The sequence below is a fragment of the Vanellus vanellus genome (assembly GCF_965231255.1).
Source record: "Vanellus vanellus genome assembly, chromosome: 1".
NCBI lineage: Eukaryota > Metazoa > Chordata > Aves > Charadriiformes > Charadriidae > Vanellus > Vanellus vanellus.
In genome coordinates, this window is record NC_138905.1 from 71,704,641 (window position 1) to 71,722,864 (window position 18,224).

Genomic DNA, 18,224 nt, shown 5'->3' on the forward strand with positions numbered 1-18,224 from the left:
TCGTTTTGACACATGGCTTGCTTAAGATCAAATTTGGCTGAACTGCTTACCCTGTTGTTTGAGCAATTTACATTCTCACTAGTATTTGGTCAAGATCTGATACTACTTTTGTGAATTGTTGACCCAGGATAAGTTTCAGGGGGTTTGTTTCTTTGTTTTAATACCTTTCTAAAGGTATTCGAAAGAAGCAGAACCAGCAGTTCCTGTAAATTCAAATTTTAGTTATTTCTACACCATTATGGATTTTTTTTTTTTTTTTGGCCTGATCAGGTACAGCTACCCCTTCCATCCATCCTTTTTGAGGACAATAACTTGGTAGATTCCTACATACATCTAAAAAAGCACCACATTCTAGAAATTACTTAAACAGCCTTTTCTCTTTTAAAATACTGATATCCGTAGCCATTTTAAAAAATACCAATCACATACAATGAGACTCCAGTGCCAAAGGCTAATTGATTCAGAACATGCAAGAAGCAGCCTCAGGAAGGTGTGAAACAACAGTACCAGAATTATTTTACAGCGAAGAAGGCGTAAAACATGTAAAGCTTTTTGACAATGTAGACGCATTGCTTCATATACTTGTGTCTGAAAAACTTCAAAATTTTAAGAATAGTTTGATCAGACAAAAAAAAAAAAAGCTTGTGACTATTACTTAGATTTATTTAAAAGGTCATCCATTATCATACTATGGAATCCATTGGGAAGCCATCAAAAAAACCCCAATGCATTTAGTAAGATGTACCCAAAATATGGATTCTTAAGGACAGTAATAGTTAAGACCAATTTCACTTAGAAAACACTTGAATGTTCCATACTGTGTATTTTGTTTTCCAAATCCACCATGAATATATATATTTAACTTCAGTCAGAAATTAAAAGAGAAAGGCTATTCCTAAAGTCAAGAGAGCTGAAAGCGTGTAACAAAGTTGTCCATTTCAATGTCCAAGTCTCAGTTATCTATCTCCAGGTAAGCAGTATTTGAAGTTTTCACTTTGCTCATGACTATGCATTTAGGAAAAACAGCTAAGCTTTTACAAATTATTCAAACATACACATCAAGAAGGTATGCTCTGTATTACTGGAAGAGTTGAACAATATAGCAAATACAATGTAACAAGAGTCAGTAAGAAACTGTTGGGTTTTTTTAATTACATAGTAGAGAGTTGTTTTTCAGTTTTGAGTAAAATATCCATAAAAAGAGTTTCAAACAAATCGATTACTTTCTTACTTTCCCTTTTTTTTTTTTTTTTTTTTTTAAGGAAGAGATGTAGCAGAAATCAGAACTTCTTAAAAGGCATCTCTGTACTAGGCAATAAGAGCTAAATATTCTTCTACTACATTATAAATAGATGTGTTGTTTCACATATGCTTCTGGCCAAAATTGCAGAAAGTTTCCAATTAAACCTTGGATGTCAAATGACATGTCATAATATAGTTGATAATATTTAGTCCTGAAGTAAATCATTTTAACATGGGTATTATTTTAAACATCTTTCATAAAAACACTAGTCACAAAGTCACTTCTAAGGAAAAAAAATCAGCAAGGAAGAAATCAAAAAAGTTGCATTTCTTTTAAAAGGTTATAGAAAACACTAAGCAGACCTAGAGAATTGTTGTGCTTTCAACCAAGAACGTTATCCCATCCTCTGGCACTGCAGACCTACCTAGGCTGCCCCAACATCACCGCTTTTATTAAGATCTATTGAACTGCTATGTATTGACAAAAATCTTTGTAGTAAAATAATTTTCCATCAAAATACACCATTACTGTGGAAAGGTAATGAAGAGCTGTAGGACAGGCTTTAAGAGGCACTGCACTTTCATCTGAAAAGTCTCCTGAAATTCTTTGAACGTTTCCAGGGGATTAATGAGGTATTTTGACAACACACGAGAAACGTCTGGTTTTTGAGAAGCCTTATAAGAGGGAACACTCACATTCTTGAAAATTAAACTGTGTATTTTAAGCCACTAAAAATAACACAATTATTAAAAATCTGGCAGCTCTGAAGAAAAATACCAGCAGATATGGGGAAACACATGGAACTACTGAAGAGCGTCAAACTTGAGTACACACATTTTACAGCCTTTCAACATGACTTAAACACCAATTTTAACAGCTTAATTGAATGTTTCTTATTAAAAGCTATCACAGATGAACTAAAATAAGAACGAGCTAAACTAGTCAGAGTGTAACTAAATCAAAAGCATTCTTCTTTGCAAGTTGGGTGGATTAACTGTGCATATGTGTATTACTCTCCTTGTAGTACACCCTCATCCCTTCAAGAACTGTTAAGGTGCTTTGAGGGTCTCAAAACCTTTGGCAATTAGTGGGAGAGAGAGAGTACTTATTTATTTTTTTTAAGATATGCTAAATGATACAATTAACGTAAGTTTAGGAGAACGTTCATCTCGCATACACAGCAAAATTAGTACAAGCAGACCGTTACACCTACCATTTTTATACGTATTTTAAAATATCTATAGGGCCTATTCCTACAAACTCCCTAGCGCTCCCTTGAATACTTCAATGTGTCGCAACAAGGATATTCGTGTATAAATAAGGGTTCAGTTCCGCAAAGCTTTAGCAAAGAAAACGGGGCTCTCTTAAGCCTCACTTCCGTAAATACCTCAATACTCCTGGAAACTCAGAGTGCTTAAATTTTTAAAGATCTAACCTTATTTAATCAAGCCGGGCAAGAAGCGTACTGAGGTGTCATTCTGAAAACACCTCATAACCCACGACCAGTGAAAAAATCCATATAGACTATTTACGCACGCATTTAAGAGAGCTGATATCTTAGGTGTTCGCAATACTTAATGTGCACTTTCCACAACACGAGAGAGAAATAGGATCTGCTAATCAGTACCAGGCCACAAGACATTTTAAGTCTAAGTACTCCTACGTAAAAAAAAAAAAAATTAAATAATAATTGCCTTTAGAGTGCAAGCAGTTGTACAGGAAAAGGCTGCTTCCTAAACTCTCCTCTCTTCAGTCTACACCCTTTCACAAGCTAAATATTTTACAGAGGCAGCATCTTTACGATGCTTATGGTTGAACACTTTACTTTCTGTAGTCACGTCTCATTATTTACAAGACCTCATCCAATATATGTGTGTTTTAAAAACTTGGCTTGTCTCAGGGCTTCGAACCAGCAAGCGGGGAAGAAAAAAAAACAAAACCACCCTAACACGAACTGCTCCTTTCTTCAGGAATCTACGCATCTTCATAGCTATTCTGTGGTACTTTTAAAGTCTGCAGTACCTTTATGAGTGAAATCAATACCAAGGTTGAGTGGTGAGGGATGTCACTTTTGTGTCACCACCCTCCCCATCCCCAATCAGGTTCTAGATGTGTTTAAGGGCAAAACCTCCACCCCAATCTATTAGTTTTGATAATCCTTTTCCTAGGATCTGTTTGCCTGGCTGGGGAAATTATGCAAAAAGCAATAAAAGTTCTAATTCAATTTCCATGTTAAGAGACGGATTTGAAAAAAAAAAAAAAAATATCAGAAACCATATTCTTTGTGTTTACTAAGAGATATGCACTCCAACATTTAGTGTCATGGAGCTGGAGTTAAAACCAGAAACGGTGAAGATAATTTAGCTGCATGAATGCCTGCTCTTCAGTAAAATGCTGCCAAAATTAAATAGGAATGAAACAGCACTTTGTAGTCATTGGTCGCTCAGCGGGGTTTGCGTAGTTAAAAACCTAAGTGAAAAGGGTGATTGACCTACATTGCTACTAGCTTAGCACAGCTGTACTTTCATATTTTCGCTGCATCCGAGGAAGCTCGTTATTTAATACAACTGAGTTACGTGTAATTGTCAAGTCTTTCATTTTACACTTTTAGGGGCCAGATATTAATCTCAAACGTGCGGCAGGCGTTACTCCGCATCTGGAAATATCCGCGGCTGCCCATTTGCACACAAATCTCAGAGACGGGATTGCACACGGCTGCACCTGAAATTCGGAGGCTGCCCAGGGGTAGGAGGGCCTCACAAATAGGCAGAAATCAAATGAGCAGATGGAACAGAAAGCAAATCCCTTGGCACCCCAAAGGCAAACGCTCCGCTGTTTCCCTATTGTTTTGAGCAGAAACAGCCCGGAACGCACACAACCAAAGCGCAGTTCACACAACTCGTACCTGTGGTTTAAATAAGTAATAACATTCCAGTTAACAACCAGTTTGACATGTTAACAGCCCAAGGGCTGTTAACATAACGACTGGTCATTAATGGCAGTAATGACAAATTTCAAAGGGAATATTGTGCTTGTAAATGGACGTGCTGCCAGTCAGGAGAGAGGACAGAGCAGGATAGGCTGATACATTAAGATGTCACCTTACAGCTCTGGAGGGAAAAAGAAAAGAAGAAGAAAAAAAAAAAAAAAACTTCTTGCATATTTGACTTACTGTAAATGGACTTGAAATATTGGCGTAAACCTAAGTTCCTTAAATTAAGTCTTCACTTTCTAACCCAAGAGTGTATAAGCAGGAGACAGAAGCCTGCAGGGGAATTATACTCTGCATATCATTTTCACCGAGTGCGTTATTTCTAACATCGAGTCCTTTCTTTACTCAAGTCAGTTCTCATCCTCGTTAACAAACCAGAGTTCATTCCGGCTGCGGCCACCCTAATACCCTTGGTGTCATACACCACCTCTGAAACCACCGGAGTGACTTACATGAATCAGATTCCAGGGTAAAGCCTCTCACACCCAAAGCATCTTCCAAGCTCATTACCTCATTAAAGATTTCTTCCATCCCCTCACCCCCCACCCCACCCCGCCAACCCGGAGAAAACGGTTTTCATATAGTAAAATTAACTAATTTTACCAAAGGACAGAGTTAAAGCAAAGCAAGGTTTTAAGTTCTGAAGATACAGATTATTTATAAAAAGCTCGAAGTGGGTATCTCAGGGCTCAAATGGGGAACGAGACCATGTAACAGGGCCGAGGGAGTGTTTAGTTTTTTGGCAGGCATCTCTAAATGAGAGATGCTGGAAGTATCTTTGCAAATAGCCAAAGACACAATCACACAGTTTGCAAATTTAACGATGAATGTTAAAGCACCCAAACTGGCTACATTATTGCTTATAGCATCTGTAGAATGGCTGTCTTATTGAAAGACATAATGAACACAGAGAGACAAGTTAATAAGCAGTTTTACTCTTTATAGTATCGTGCAAGCCACATATCCTCTAGAGGGCACCACATAAATTAATAGGAAGCGAGAACAGTTTTATATGTAGCAAAGACTCCCTTTATGGTTAAAAAGAAAAAAAAAATATTAAGACGATAGTTTGAATCTGTAATCGAACTCTAATCTGATCACTAGTACAAAGTAATTTGTTCTTTAAATTCATATCAAGTGGGTTGCTAAATATGAAAGCTTATTTGACTACAAAGCTAGAGAACATTTAACTAGTTTCTACATTAGCATTAAAAAGATCACTTTTATAGGTTCACTGCATAACTAAGTAGATAAGATGCAATGAGGCAAATGACTATCTGCAATTACCTTAAGTGCATCGGTTTGAAGTTTAGTGTAAATACCAAGTTTAAATCTATGCACTCACAAGAAACGCTAAAAAAAGGCTCATGATAATACAGTTTCATTAGGACTTGATAAACCCGGAGACAAAAGTCAGAAACATCTTAAAATTGATTATAGAATTTCTCATGTATGCCGTTTTCACTGGTGTGAAATATTGTATATGAACAAATAACTGAAACACCAGGTTTGAATGTGGTCACGACAGATAAAAAAAAAATACAGTCTCCTTTCTCTGAACCACTTTGCGTGAATTTTAACCATCTGTTAGCAAGGTATTTACTCCTGTTAGACCAGAGAGCAGCAGTGTGTGCGTGCATCTCTGCTGGGGAAATGCTTTGCTCATCTCTCTACTACTAAATCACTTTTGATTTTGATTTTAAAACATTGGATCTGCTGCACTAGCACTTGGGAAATTCAGTAAGTTCAAAGTCTCCAGTAAATTCGGAACTCGGATCAAGGAGCCATAGCAGAGTTTTCTCGCTCCTGCAGGCATTTGTTGTTGTAGAAATATTCTTAAAATGGGTTTAAAAAATTAGGGTAAGTGTTACCTTCCCCCCAGAAGCTGTTCCGACCCATCTCTATAGACACACGCTTTAAGATCACAAGCGACCTCGGTTCGTGTACAGCAATTCCCTTCTATTCAAACAGTTCCCTGCCGGTTTTTAGAAGTAAGGTTTTGTTACCTGCTTCTTTGGCAGCTTTAACACAATAGCTTTAAGATGCAGACTGTACGCTAAATTCCCAGCACTCTCTCTTGTGTTCAGTTCAGAGTTTTAATGAGTAGGAGAGCACTTTTCCCAATAAGTAGTCCAAGCCCACACCTGAAGAACCCTGATCAGCCTTGCAGCCCCAGCTCAACACACGCACAACGCGTCTGCAAAGGTTTTTGTTCCACTCTAGGAAAAAACAGGTTGTAATACGGAGAGCCAGAGTACCAACAGTTGTTAATAATGCTTTAGTTGTGATTCCTGTTCCATCCTACCCATGCTGTACATCCTGGGAACCGATCAGTGCGCGGGAACCTCCTATTTGGTACCTGCGCTTAAACTGAACTTGTAAGTTAAGGCGTTCAAAGAGACTTTTAATTTTTCCCCAGTGTATTACTGACTTGAATGTCCCTTTAAAAGGAAAAGGCTTCACTACAGGGGCAGGGGAAATATTCCCAGAAGTTCACGTTAGCCTGGAGCAGCTAGTCTCATTAGGCCCCCTCTACAGGGAACGGAGGAAGGGTGCTCCTATAGGAAATAGGTGCTCTGAATCACCCCAGAGGAGCCTTTTCTCTCTATTTACTATTGAGAGCCTAGGGAGACTAAACTTCCCCATTAAACTTGGCTCCTGCAAAGTAGCCCTATTTATTCACAATCTGCTGATAACTGGCCTGGTGCTACTCATCAGTACGTTGCTACGAGCTATAATTCAGGTACTTTTGAGAAGGGAGGTCCACAAGCAATCGAGAAGATGATAGAAAATCAGGCGACGATTTGCTACCTCCGAGAAGGGGCAACAGGTTACAGAGTTAAACTCAGGACCAGGGTAGATTTAAACCTACTAGATACATGGTTATTTAGCACGGGGAAGACATCGGCTGGTCATCTCAGTCGAGCGTCTAACAGCTAACTGGCAACATTCATTAAAGTTTCCAGTGCCACAAACAAAATCCCTTGGCAAACTAAGAGGACAAAAGTGGGTAAGTGAAGACAAGTGAAGCGCTCCTCGCTTACAGAGTTCAAACCCTGCACTGGAGCTGGTGAAAACAGGCCGCTACACTCGGCCACCACCACGCTACAAGGAGGAGGAGGAGGAGGAGACCACCAGTTCCTGGGGAGCACGGTGCTGTGGGAAGAGCAGGGGGGTTTTACCGTCTTCCTCCTCTGAGCACAGGACCCCAGTATTAGCATCCGAAAACCAACAACAACCTGCACAACCTGGTTAGGCACGGGGTTTGATTCAGATTTTAGTTTTATTTCCGTTTTTCAGTATTTGTTTTCTCATCCTCCGCACATACTTGGCCTTGCAGCCCTCGGGTACCGCTTGTGCGATAGCGACTATGTAGGAAGGACTAAACAGATTTGCCAAGTTTGTCAGTGAACGTAAGAAGGACGCGGCCTACCTCAGATAGTCTCTGCGACACAGGATAAGGTTGGCTTTGGTGTACAAGGTAGAGCCCACCTCCCCCAGGCGACAGTCACAGCAGGCACATTTCAGGCAATCTTCATGCCAATATTTGTCCAGGGCCTTTAGAAGATACCGGTCTTTAATCTTACGGTTGCAGCCAGCACAACCTTTCGGCTTGGTGTCTGGCTGGACTGAGAGCATTTGTATACCTGAAATACAACAAGACAAGAGAAGAGTGAAAATAGGTATTCTCCCAAGTTCAAGTCTCGCCCTTTTCTTCCTCCACCTCGCCGCTCCTCCCACACCCAGTTCATTAAAAAGGCAATCGTGTAGAGAGGATGAAATAACCTAGATAGTCCACAGCGAGCTGAAAACAACGTTAAGATAAATTTGAGAGCAGAAACTTGCAGTGCTCTAAGTTCCGCAGCTTCTCTTTAACACCTCATTTACCTGGTCTTTTTGCTGAAAAGAAATAGGATTAAAAAAATTAAAATGAAAAATTAAAGCAGTTCAGTCGAAAAGTCATCCGCTTTCACCCAAAGTATCCAATATTTAGCAACTAAAAGATTAAATAAACAGCATATCTATGATGGCAAACATAGCTAAATCTACATATTTGGACCAATGTGCACGATCTTTATGAAGTATAAAAGCACTCCAGATTCTAAAGAAAAGACTGAAACTATTCAAAGCACAGGGAGAGAGTTTCAGGGAGGTTTGACATAGGCATTTTGATGCTGGCGTTTGTTTTTTTTTTTGTTATTATTACTCATTTGTGTTTTATTTTGGATTTTTTTGTTGTTTGTTTTTTAAGATTTCAGTTCTTGTTAGACACATGAATGAAGCAATCAGATTTCCAAAGACTTCAGTACCAGCATCTCTAGTTACAACCTGCAGTGTAAGTACCTTCCGAAAAATCTGATTTTAAATAATCTGCACAAGGTCAGAGAGTTGCTAGTTTGTCAAGGAATAAAAGGAAAATACATAAAAAACACACCTGCCCCACTTTCCAACCCCAATTTTAGCCAACAGCTAGTTCAGGACAAGGAGTACGGCAGTGTCCATTAAGTATATATGCCTTTCCATATAATAGCTGAGAGCATTTAAATAACAATTCAAATGCCTGAACCACTGTTTAAGGGAGGGAACTGGTAAAAGTGGAACACAGTTGAGCAATGATACGCAGAGCACCGGAGCCAGCTTCCAGAGATCCATACAAAAATCGATTGCCCTCAGTTTTACAGTAAATGGGGAGAGAAGGTCACTGCCCCAAAGTGCTTACAGACTGGTCTCTCTTGGTTAATCGTGTGAACTGCCACCCCATTACACTCGGACCGATTCTCTGAAAGCCATTTCTTAGAATAAACAAAATCACAGCGCTGCAGATGCTTTTGGGGCATCAAACAGGCAACAGAGAGAACTGACACACTGTTCGATTATTAGGTTGTCTCACTGTTTTAAAGCCAATCAGAGATGTAACTTGAAAAAAAATGGTACTCATTACAGTGCATCTGAATATTACTATGAGAATTTGTCAAGACTGGGGAACGGATGCTGTTGCCAGCAAGAAAATCCCACACCAAAATTCAGGGTATGGCCCCCTGTTATTATGCAGAGACTGGGAAAGGTCAAACAGAGTCTTCTAACAAAGAAAGGCAAATCCAAGAGCTCCTTATCAAGAATGCTCTACTACCTACTGTTAAGAAAGCTTTACAGTCCCAGCTTCTATCAGATGATCTTGGTTGGTGCTGTAGCACACCACTACAGACGGGCAGGCTCAGGGAGCGAGAACGTGAACAAGTTGGGGCTTGGGCTTTTGTTTGGTTGGTTGGTTTTTTGTTTTTTTTGTTTGTTTGTTTGTTTGTTTTAAAAAGCTCTCAAAAGGAAAACACGAAAATGAGTACAGCCCTTGAAGCAACGGTACAGTGCGCCTTTACGGATACTCTCAAAAGGAAAACACAAAAATGAGTATAACCCTTGAAGCAATGGTACAGTACGCCTTTACGGATATTAGCGCTGCAAAGACAAGAGGCTAAATGCTACACCGGCTGAGGCGTCCCAGAGACCTGTACGTGTATGTGTACGTGGAACACCTTGAATTTGTGTGGACTGCAGTGACTGCATAGCCAGTTACGTGACTTTCCAGGGTTACCAAGCTGAACTCGCAAGTTTCACCTGCGAGGCTGATCACTGAATGAGTAATAGTCATTCTTATCATGACATAGGAGCACAACGGCCCCGCTCCCCTCTTTGCAATATGCTTTATTGCGTGTTTTGGAGCGATATACGTATCTGTTAAATTAGCCATCCGGTGATATGAAGACAGTTCTAGTAGGTACCCTGAAGTACCACGGCCGTGCTGCTGCATAACATCTAAAGCTCAGAACAAGAGTGGAAGGTCTGTATTTTTCTATCAATAAGTATAAAAAACGGCATTGCTGCCTTCCCATTACTCCCCAATCAATGCTGCACTCGTAGCTTCTTCACCACTTACAGACTTGTAAGATCTGTTTCTCATTCAGACGGGGGAGGACGAGATCCAGCAACCTGCACAGGGCTCTGCGGTAAGTCTATGGCACGTCTATCTGGGAACGACCGCGCATCTCATCCTGAGCAAGCACCGTCAGACACAGGCTGAGCCTTTGCAGTATTTTCAGTTGCCAACTTATTCCCCTGAATCCAGGGTACCTACGTGAAGCGGCAAAGTAGCATGGCTACAAATAAACGACTAAAAGCAGTGAAAATATCAGAGATTTTTGGTGAAGAATCTATACCACACTGTAAAGGGAGGACCTGCTGGTTCTCTAATACCTTTACTTAGTCGAAAAGCCTTAATCTGTAAAGTTGCATATCACGCTAGAGCATAAATACCTGCTAAGTGCCAACAACACGCTTATCCCCAGTCCCTCTCTTCGGCCACGCAGAGGACAAATGCCTAAAATTGGCCACGGTTTATGTCAACTTCTTGAAACTCAGTATAAAAGTTCAGAAGCACGAAGGGCTGTTCTAGGGCTTTAATATATAGCTCGAGGGAAACCAGGATTAACTAGGAACTAACACAGTTAAAGGCTTTAAATTAAAATAAAAAAAAAAAAATCTTAATGTAAAAATTTTGTCGCCTGATAAGGAAGCGGGTTAGAGAGCACAGGCTGACAGTCTCTGATCCAGCCTGATCTACCGTCCTGCACCGTCTGAAGGGAACAAGACGCCACCGAAACGCAGCTAACCCAGTGGATATCTGAGCAAATTGCAATAATCAAGCCAGATAATTCCTGAGGAGGATGCTGCAAAGACGAGGTTATTGTATTACAAATAAAACCGGAGCTTGCACACTCTTGCACATCCCCCTGCACAGGTTTTGAGACATTTGCTACATGAGGAAAGTAGACAGAGCGCTGTCATTCACATTGGTTAGCCCAAACCCTATGGAAGTAGTGTTCGCAACCCTGCACGTCTATTTTCCGGAGGCTGAAAGAGAAGGTGCTGCTGACATCCCACTGGCAGCATCTTCAGATTAGGGATTCAATCTGCAGCAGCTTTTGGAGAGAAGGAATGCTTTTCTCCTCAGATAGATCTGATCTTTTTGCACTTTACTTGAGATGAAGCTGCTTCTATTTTAATGAAAGTTTACAAAAAAAAATAATCCCCAAACTGCTACTTCATTATATATATATATAAAAAAGTAACTCTTTTTTGAAGTGTAGGATGAATCTAAACAAAACAAAGCACAACACAGCGGTCCGATAAGTGTTTTACATATCTCCAAATTCTTTGCACATGCCCTTTTCTTCACATGCCCTGGATTAAATCACTTCATTTTGAAAACAGAACATTTGATTACTTTTCTTTCTGTATAGTACGAGCTAGCTGCCTTAATGCAGATCACCTCATAGACCGTCTTCTCTTCCCTTTCACGTTCCCTTAAGATCTCCAATGCAGTTATACTTTTCAGATATGCACTCATGTATTTTTAGCTCTCTCTTAATTTGGCAATAGGAATACCTGCAGCTTACTGTCAGCCAGCTTTTCACAAGCTGCGATTTAAGTACCCATTTATTTCTTAGAACACAGGGAGGACCCTTTCAGAGGCTGACAGCACCCACAAAACCATCCAAACTGCTCGCCACTGAAATATCAGGGAGCAGCACACAGCACCGCTTCCCGGCTGCCCTCCTCTCCCCCTCCCCCAGGAAGCTAGAGTTTGTGGAGCACTTCAAAAAAAAACCCCATACAATTCCATAAGTGCTATACCTAGACTGTTTAAAATAAAAAATAAAAAATAAAAATAAAATCAAACCCCGCTTTCCCTTCAGTTCTGCAGAGTCCTACCCATGCTCTGCATCACAGAGCAGGTCTGTTCTCAGAACTGAGAGATTTCAGTTCCTAGTCTGTCACTGTCAAACGAACCCCAGAATGCTTTCAAGGGCTTCCTCTATCCTTCCCTCCCTCCTTTCACCCCCGGTCCCCAAGATACTGCACATAAATGGCATAGCTGTGTCAGGAATAAGGCTTCTTAATCACTATCCACCACCTTTAGGATTTCTGAAGGGAAAACTTCATAACCTGATTTACAGGTTTTTGGATTTCCCTTGTTCTCCCGAAATAACTTTGACGCAACTGACTCCCATTCCTGGTTATTGTTATTATTGTGTGATGGAACATCGGCAAACAATTTGTAACTATGAATTTCAGGATAAAGAAGAAAGATTGGTGGAAAAAGCTAAATTAGGCTCCTGGAGGAAGGCAGAGAAACAAAAATCCATTTCACTCCAATCATCGCCCTTCTCAAATCACAAGAGAATGAAGATGTGCCATAATGAACTGTATTTCGTTAGTGATGTAGTGGCATCTCTAAGCAGGATCGGTCCCTGATGGTGCTGAGTGCAGCATAAGATCCTCAGAACTCAGTTTCTGGTTTGTGATACAGACGGTCTTTGAAAGGCACATTAAGAGAGGAAGAGTTGGAAATTACTATGCACCAGATCACTTAAAAAAAACTTTTAAAGACCACTCTGCCCTCCTCCTTTGTGGAGGCACGAACACGGTTCTACCAAGGACAGTAGTATGTACAGCAAGAAAGGGAAAAGTTGCCTCTACTTCAAAAATAAAAACCAGTTTGGAGCAAATTAGGTATCAGTGCACTGGTCTTTAAAAGTCAGCGAACTGACAGACAATATGCAGTCAACAAGAGAGTTAGAGATCTAGTAGAAGATAAAAAGAATACTTTTCCGATGCTTTCCCTCTTTGTAGCTTCATCCTAAAAGCATTCAGAGCTCCAATTATTCAGGACAATACACAGACAGGCTTTAAAAAAAAAAAAAAAAAAAGTTAAGGTTTCAGAAGCTAAGAAACATTTCAGAACTCGCATGTAGCACATCAGGAGTCGTAACTAGTTTTAGATTGGCATGTAAATTGTTCTGTGGAAAATTCTTATTGCCTCCGAGACCCTGCTATTCTGAGTTATTTGACAGTTTAAGGGAAATCATAATTAAAAAAAAGAGACATAAATAATAGCCTGTGCAGTGTGGTGCACAGAAATAAGTAGAACCATTTCATTTAAACTCTGGTGAGCTTTTAATTGCCTGGATTGCATTGTGAACCAGCCTAACGGTTGATTGCCTCCATTATGCTCTCTTGTTCTGTGCCATTCATCCGCACAGTCTCAGCTTCTGTAGTTAACACAACAAAGTAACCGCAACTCCATAACACTCAGGGTTTTTTTTAAAAAAAAAAAAAAAAATTAAAAGTAAGGATTTTAGTAGTCTGAATATAGTCTCTTCTATATACTTTTGAGTTAATTTTCCATGGTATATAACTAAACTTCACCTCCACCCCTTCTTCTACAGAGGAAACTGATTTTTTTTTTTTTTTTTTAATAAAGAAGCTGGGTTGGAAAGCGGGGGGGGCGAGGATGGGGGGGGGGGGGGGGAAGAGAGAGAGAGAAGAGGTTAGGTAAAAACTAAAAATGGGACTGCAGTCCCACAGCTGGGAGCAGTGATACAGATTAAAAGAATTTGGCCAACATGGCTAGTCGACTGCCAAGAGACACCAAACAAAAGATTCCTCTTCTTCTTTCCCCTTCTCTTTCTGAAAGCTAGATTGGGCCTAAAAGCTTGTTTCTCTCTGTTCACTGGCCCAGAGCATCCCTGCAGGCTGTAGCCCCCTAAGGGACAGCACAGCAAATAGATGTACCCAGATCTCAGGGACTGGAGCTGCTTAGCTATGTTCCTACCCCTGTCGCGTCCCCCCCACTTGTCTCCTCTCAGCCCCCCCCCCCCCCCCCCCCCCGCTCCCTCCCTCCCTCCTTTTTTAGAGCAGTGGTGCTGGGAACCAATTTGATTCCCCTTTTCTCCAATGCAGCTGCAAGGCTCAGAGATACTGACATTTTTCCACTCTTATCAGTTTAATTACAGTTACCATGGCAGCAAAGTGCTAGTGCTTGGCAAAGGCCAACAAGAGATTTGCAAGACTGAGTTCAATTTTGATGCAGCTCACATGCAAAATAAAAAAAATAAATAAATAAATAAGAAACATACACTCTACAACAAAGAATCCCTTTTGGAGTCGGACGCTCGAGCCTTTTGTGCCAATTCCCTTTCAAGCCTGGCAGGGATGGGGCGATGGGGAAGAAGAGGGGAGAGGGAGGTGCCGGCAAAGCACGTAGCGAGATTTGTTGCACCCGGCGAGATTAATTGCCTTCAACCGCCGTCCTACAAAGCTGTCCGAGGAAGCGGCATTTCGGGTCTCTTTGGAGCACCCGCAAACACCCACGCTGGCTACGGCGACGCGTTCGGGACCGAAGAGGCAAGAGAAACACTCCGCTCGCCTCCCCCCTCGACACTCCCCCCCCACACACACCCCGTGTCCCCGTGTCGTGTGTCCCCGTCCCCCCCCCCCTCCATCTCTACCTTAACGCGCACCGCTGCTGCTCGGTGCGCACCGAAGCAGGAGACCGCCGCCTTACCAAAACTTTTCTCCTTTTTCTGCATGAGTTGATTTACGGGTGCCCGGAGAGCTCCTTCGCATGGAACCACCGAATCCCGGTCAAAAAAAAAAAAAAAAAAAGAAGGGAGAAAAAAAAAAAAAAAGTAGCAAGTGCTTCCCCCGGCTGGGGTCAAGTGAGCGGGAGCGCGGCGCGCCGCAGCCCGGCGGGCGCGGAGGCGGGGGACCGGGGGGGAGGACGGACACGGGAGGGGATGGAGGGGGAGTTGGGGGGGGGGGGGGTGACGGCACACCCCGAGCCGCCGGCCCCGCACGGCGATGGCGAGCCACAAAGCCACATGCTCCCCTAACTCTGCCCGTAAGCCTGTAATCCCAGTGGTCTCTTAGCTTTGTTGTAACAAATGGGTTTGATTAAACTGTCACATGCGGCGTTAGCATACCGTATCGTGCGCGGTATGAAGGGAGAAGGGGGGGGGGGGGGAATAGATGGTAAAAGGAAAAAAAAAAAAAAAAAAAGAGGGAAAAAAAAAAAAAAAGGCTCGTAGGCAGAAGTACTATTTCATAACGCCAGCCTGGCTGCCCTTCTCTCACGCCGGTCCGAGAGAGGCTGCGTGAGGACCCCGGCAGCCCCCGGCCCGGTCTGTGTGTCCCCGTTCCCCCCCCCCATCCCACCCCGGGGCTCCCCACCCCGGCAGCAGCCGCGCTCCTGCCTCGGCTCTGCCCAAAGGGTTAAACCTGCACCGAACCGGTTGCAAATTAAACTGCTGTACGGGGAGGCTTGTGGATTAAAGCCGGGGAGTGGGAAATTAACCGACTCCCTTGATAATTGAGAGCACGTTTCGAGAAGCTCTGGAAGAAGCAAGAATAATAATAACAATAATAACGGGGGGTGGGGGTGCGTGTGCTGCAATTCATTGTTAACTTTGACTGCTATTTCTCGAGACATACAGTTGGATGGGTTTCGCTCAGCATCCTCCGCTTGCATGTATTTCATGTCTCATCATAAAAATAATGAAGCCTCACATGATTTAAACAAAACAGTCTCAGCAGAGCTGCAGCTTGAGTGAAAGTTGCAGTGCAGAGATGTGTGTGTGTGTGTGTGTATTGCAGCCCCGGCTTATGACTCAGAGAGAGAGAGAGAGAGACAGAGAGAGAGAGAGAGGGAGAGTGATGCAGACACACATACACAAATGACCCAAAGCTTATGTACACAGTTGCCTCACTTACCTTCTCAATTAAGCGATACAGGGGAGGCAGTTCAATAAGCACAGTGGCTGCTTTGTAGCTCTTCTCCTTGGAAAAGGTCAAAAAGAAGCATTGTTTGGGGAAAAAAAAAATAAAGAGGGGGTGGGAGAGATGGGGAGGGAGATCGCTATTCTTTAAGTTTAAAATAATGAGGTCCTCAAGGATCCGCCAAGTAATTGTGTTGACCGCATCCGAGCTACAGGTGTCCTCCTTTTAGTATCTTGCAGTCCAAGGCTGTCTGTCTCCGTCCTGGCTGAAGACAACTTACCTAAAGCAGCGTGTGAGGAGCCGAGTTGAATGAAGTCAGGGCTTTATCAGCTGCAAAATGCAATCCCTTACCAGCCAGACATAATACAGCAAAAGAAAAGGTCACTCAGTTATTACTGAGCCAGCAGAGCCCAGGCAGCTCTTGTGGAAGACCACAGAGAAGCAACTCCCTTCCGATTTAAGGCTATTTACCTCTCTCCCCCTCCACCCACCCTTCCTCTCCCCCCTCCCCCCTCCCAACTCCCCCTTTCTCTCTCTCTCTCTCTCTCTCTCCCTCTTTCTCTCCCGTTCTGCAGCTCGCTCAAGTACAGCCGCCCTCGGAAAGTGCAAAGCAGCCAGGAGACAGATTGGGCTTTGTTGGTAATTTCCCATGGTGAAAATTTACAAGCCTGCAAGTGCAGTCAGCAAAACCACATGCATATGCTAGACACAAACACCAGGGACACACACACACGCACACGCAAGTGACCTCTACTGAAGCGGCTCAGGATCACCTTCCCAGAGAGCGCTCCAGAAACAGACCCGGGAGAAACAGGGGAGCGTCGCGCCCCCCCCATCACTCCTCCCAAAATACTTTGCTTAAACAAAACAATGAGTTGCCTACGCAAAAAAAATAAGAGGGTAAAAAAAAAAAAAAAAAAACCACGGCGAGATACATATCTCTCTATTAATGAGTAATGAGAAAAATCCCTGAAGGTGAAAACGCTGCCTTCTCTCCGTGCTAGATCTGAGCCGCTCGGCAAGGAGTGGAAACTCCAACGGGAAAGTTTCCCCGCTCCCCGGCGCGGTCCCCGGCCGCCGGCCCCGCGCCCCGGCCCCGGCCCCCCCTGGCCCCCCGGCCCCGCCGCACGCCGGGCACCGCTCGCCACATGCCACCACCACCCTTCACTGCACTTTTTAAGCTGAATGCTGAAGGAAAAGAAGCCGTTTCCCCCCCTACAGGATCCTCGTCCCAGGAGCTGAAGAAAGATCCCGATTCCCTACCTAGTGGTGAATTGGGGGGTGGGGGATTAATAGACACGAGGGTGTTAAAGGTGTTGAACGCCCTTGACCAAGAGACAGACAGACATGCAGACACAGAAGAGATACAGCAAGTTTTGATATTCAGGCACACTCACATATGATTGTTTCTTCGTGTTTTATAATAAAGATGTTGAGCCTAGCCTGCTGTAAATAAAGTTAAAAAAAAAAAAATCCAAAGCATCTTCCTCTAAGAGCCATCTGCAGTTGGAGAAAGACCAGATTAAGAATTTGTGAATACAGTTTTCAGACTTCAAAGTGAATATCTGTTGTCTGCTATTAGAAGCACCACACTAGATTTCCACAAAGCTTTGAAAGATGTCAGCTTACAATATACCCTAAATTTGAATGACACTCATATTATAGAAGTCTTTCAAGACCCAAGAAAGATTTAAAAGCATTGAAGTGCTCTGCCATCTACACCCCTCCCTCATATAATCCAGCAGTTCTAATAAAAAAAAAAAAAAAAAAAATCAAAGCAACCTCAGAAATGCATATGTTTAGGACAGGTCCCCCCCCTCCCCAGTAAGCCTCTCTTTCTTTTTTTTTTTTTTTTTTAATATATATATATATATAAAGGTTCCTGGAACAAGCATATTGTGCAATGAACAATTCCTGAATCTCTTGCCCCCTCTCCCTCTAAGTAGTAACAAAACTCAGCCACAACCAACCTGAGCAAGAACCCGAAAAGCACAACCAGAGGCAGCAGACTACCAGAGCCCCTTTCTGCTGACTTGATCTGCACATAGAGAAAAGCGAAACTTGCCAGAAACCTGCTTCTCCCCTGCATGCACCCATACGCTCAGAAGAGCCTCACTTCCCTCTGTTTATAGACTACCTCTGCCACAACCACTCTGAAAATACAGCAGTGTGAGTGTGTGTGTGTGCCTCTCTCCACCAATGCACTCAGAGAAGGAGAAGAAAAGAGGGAGGGAGAAGTTATGTGTGGGGAAAGGGAGAAATAAAATCAAAACAAATGGTACAGCTAATGAGGACAATTAAATTAATTATGTTCAAGGAGATGAGATTTTTTTTCCCTCCAACTGTATGATCTGTTACCCCTCGCTGGCAACTGCT

At 42.6% G+C, this 18,224-nt stretch overlaps 1 protein-coding gene across 1 annotated transcript in view; it reads right to left on the minus strand.

The window, feature by feature from the left end:
• The window catches only part of LMO3 (LIM domain only 3), a gene marked incomplete at both ends in the record, with an annotated part of 55,893 nt that extends 41,231 nt beyond the window's left edge, over positions 1–14,662 (minus strand). The window contains 2 exons of the mRNA XM_082480403.1: positions 7,669–7,882; positions 14,638–14,662. Coding sequence (XP_082336529.1) covers positions 7,669–7,882; positions 14,638–14,662 — 239 coding nt within the window. The remainder of the gene's footprint in view (positions 1–7,668; positions 7,883–14,637) is intronic.
• Between the last annotated feature and the right edge of the window lie 3,562 nt (positions 14,663–18,224).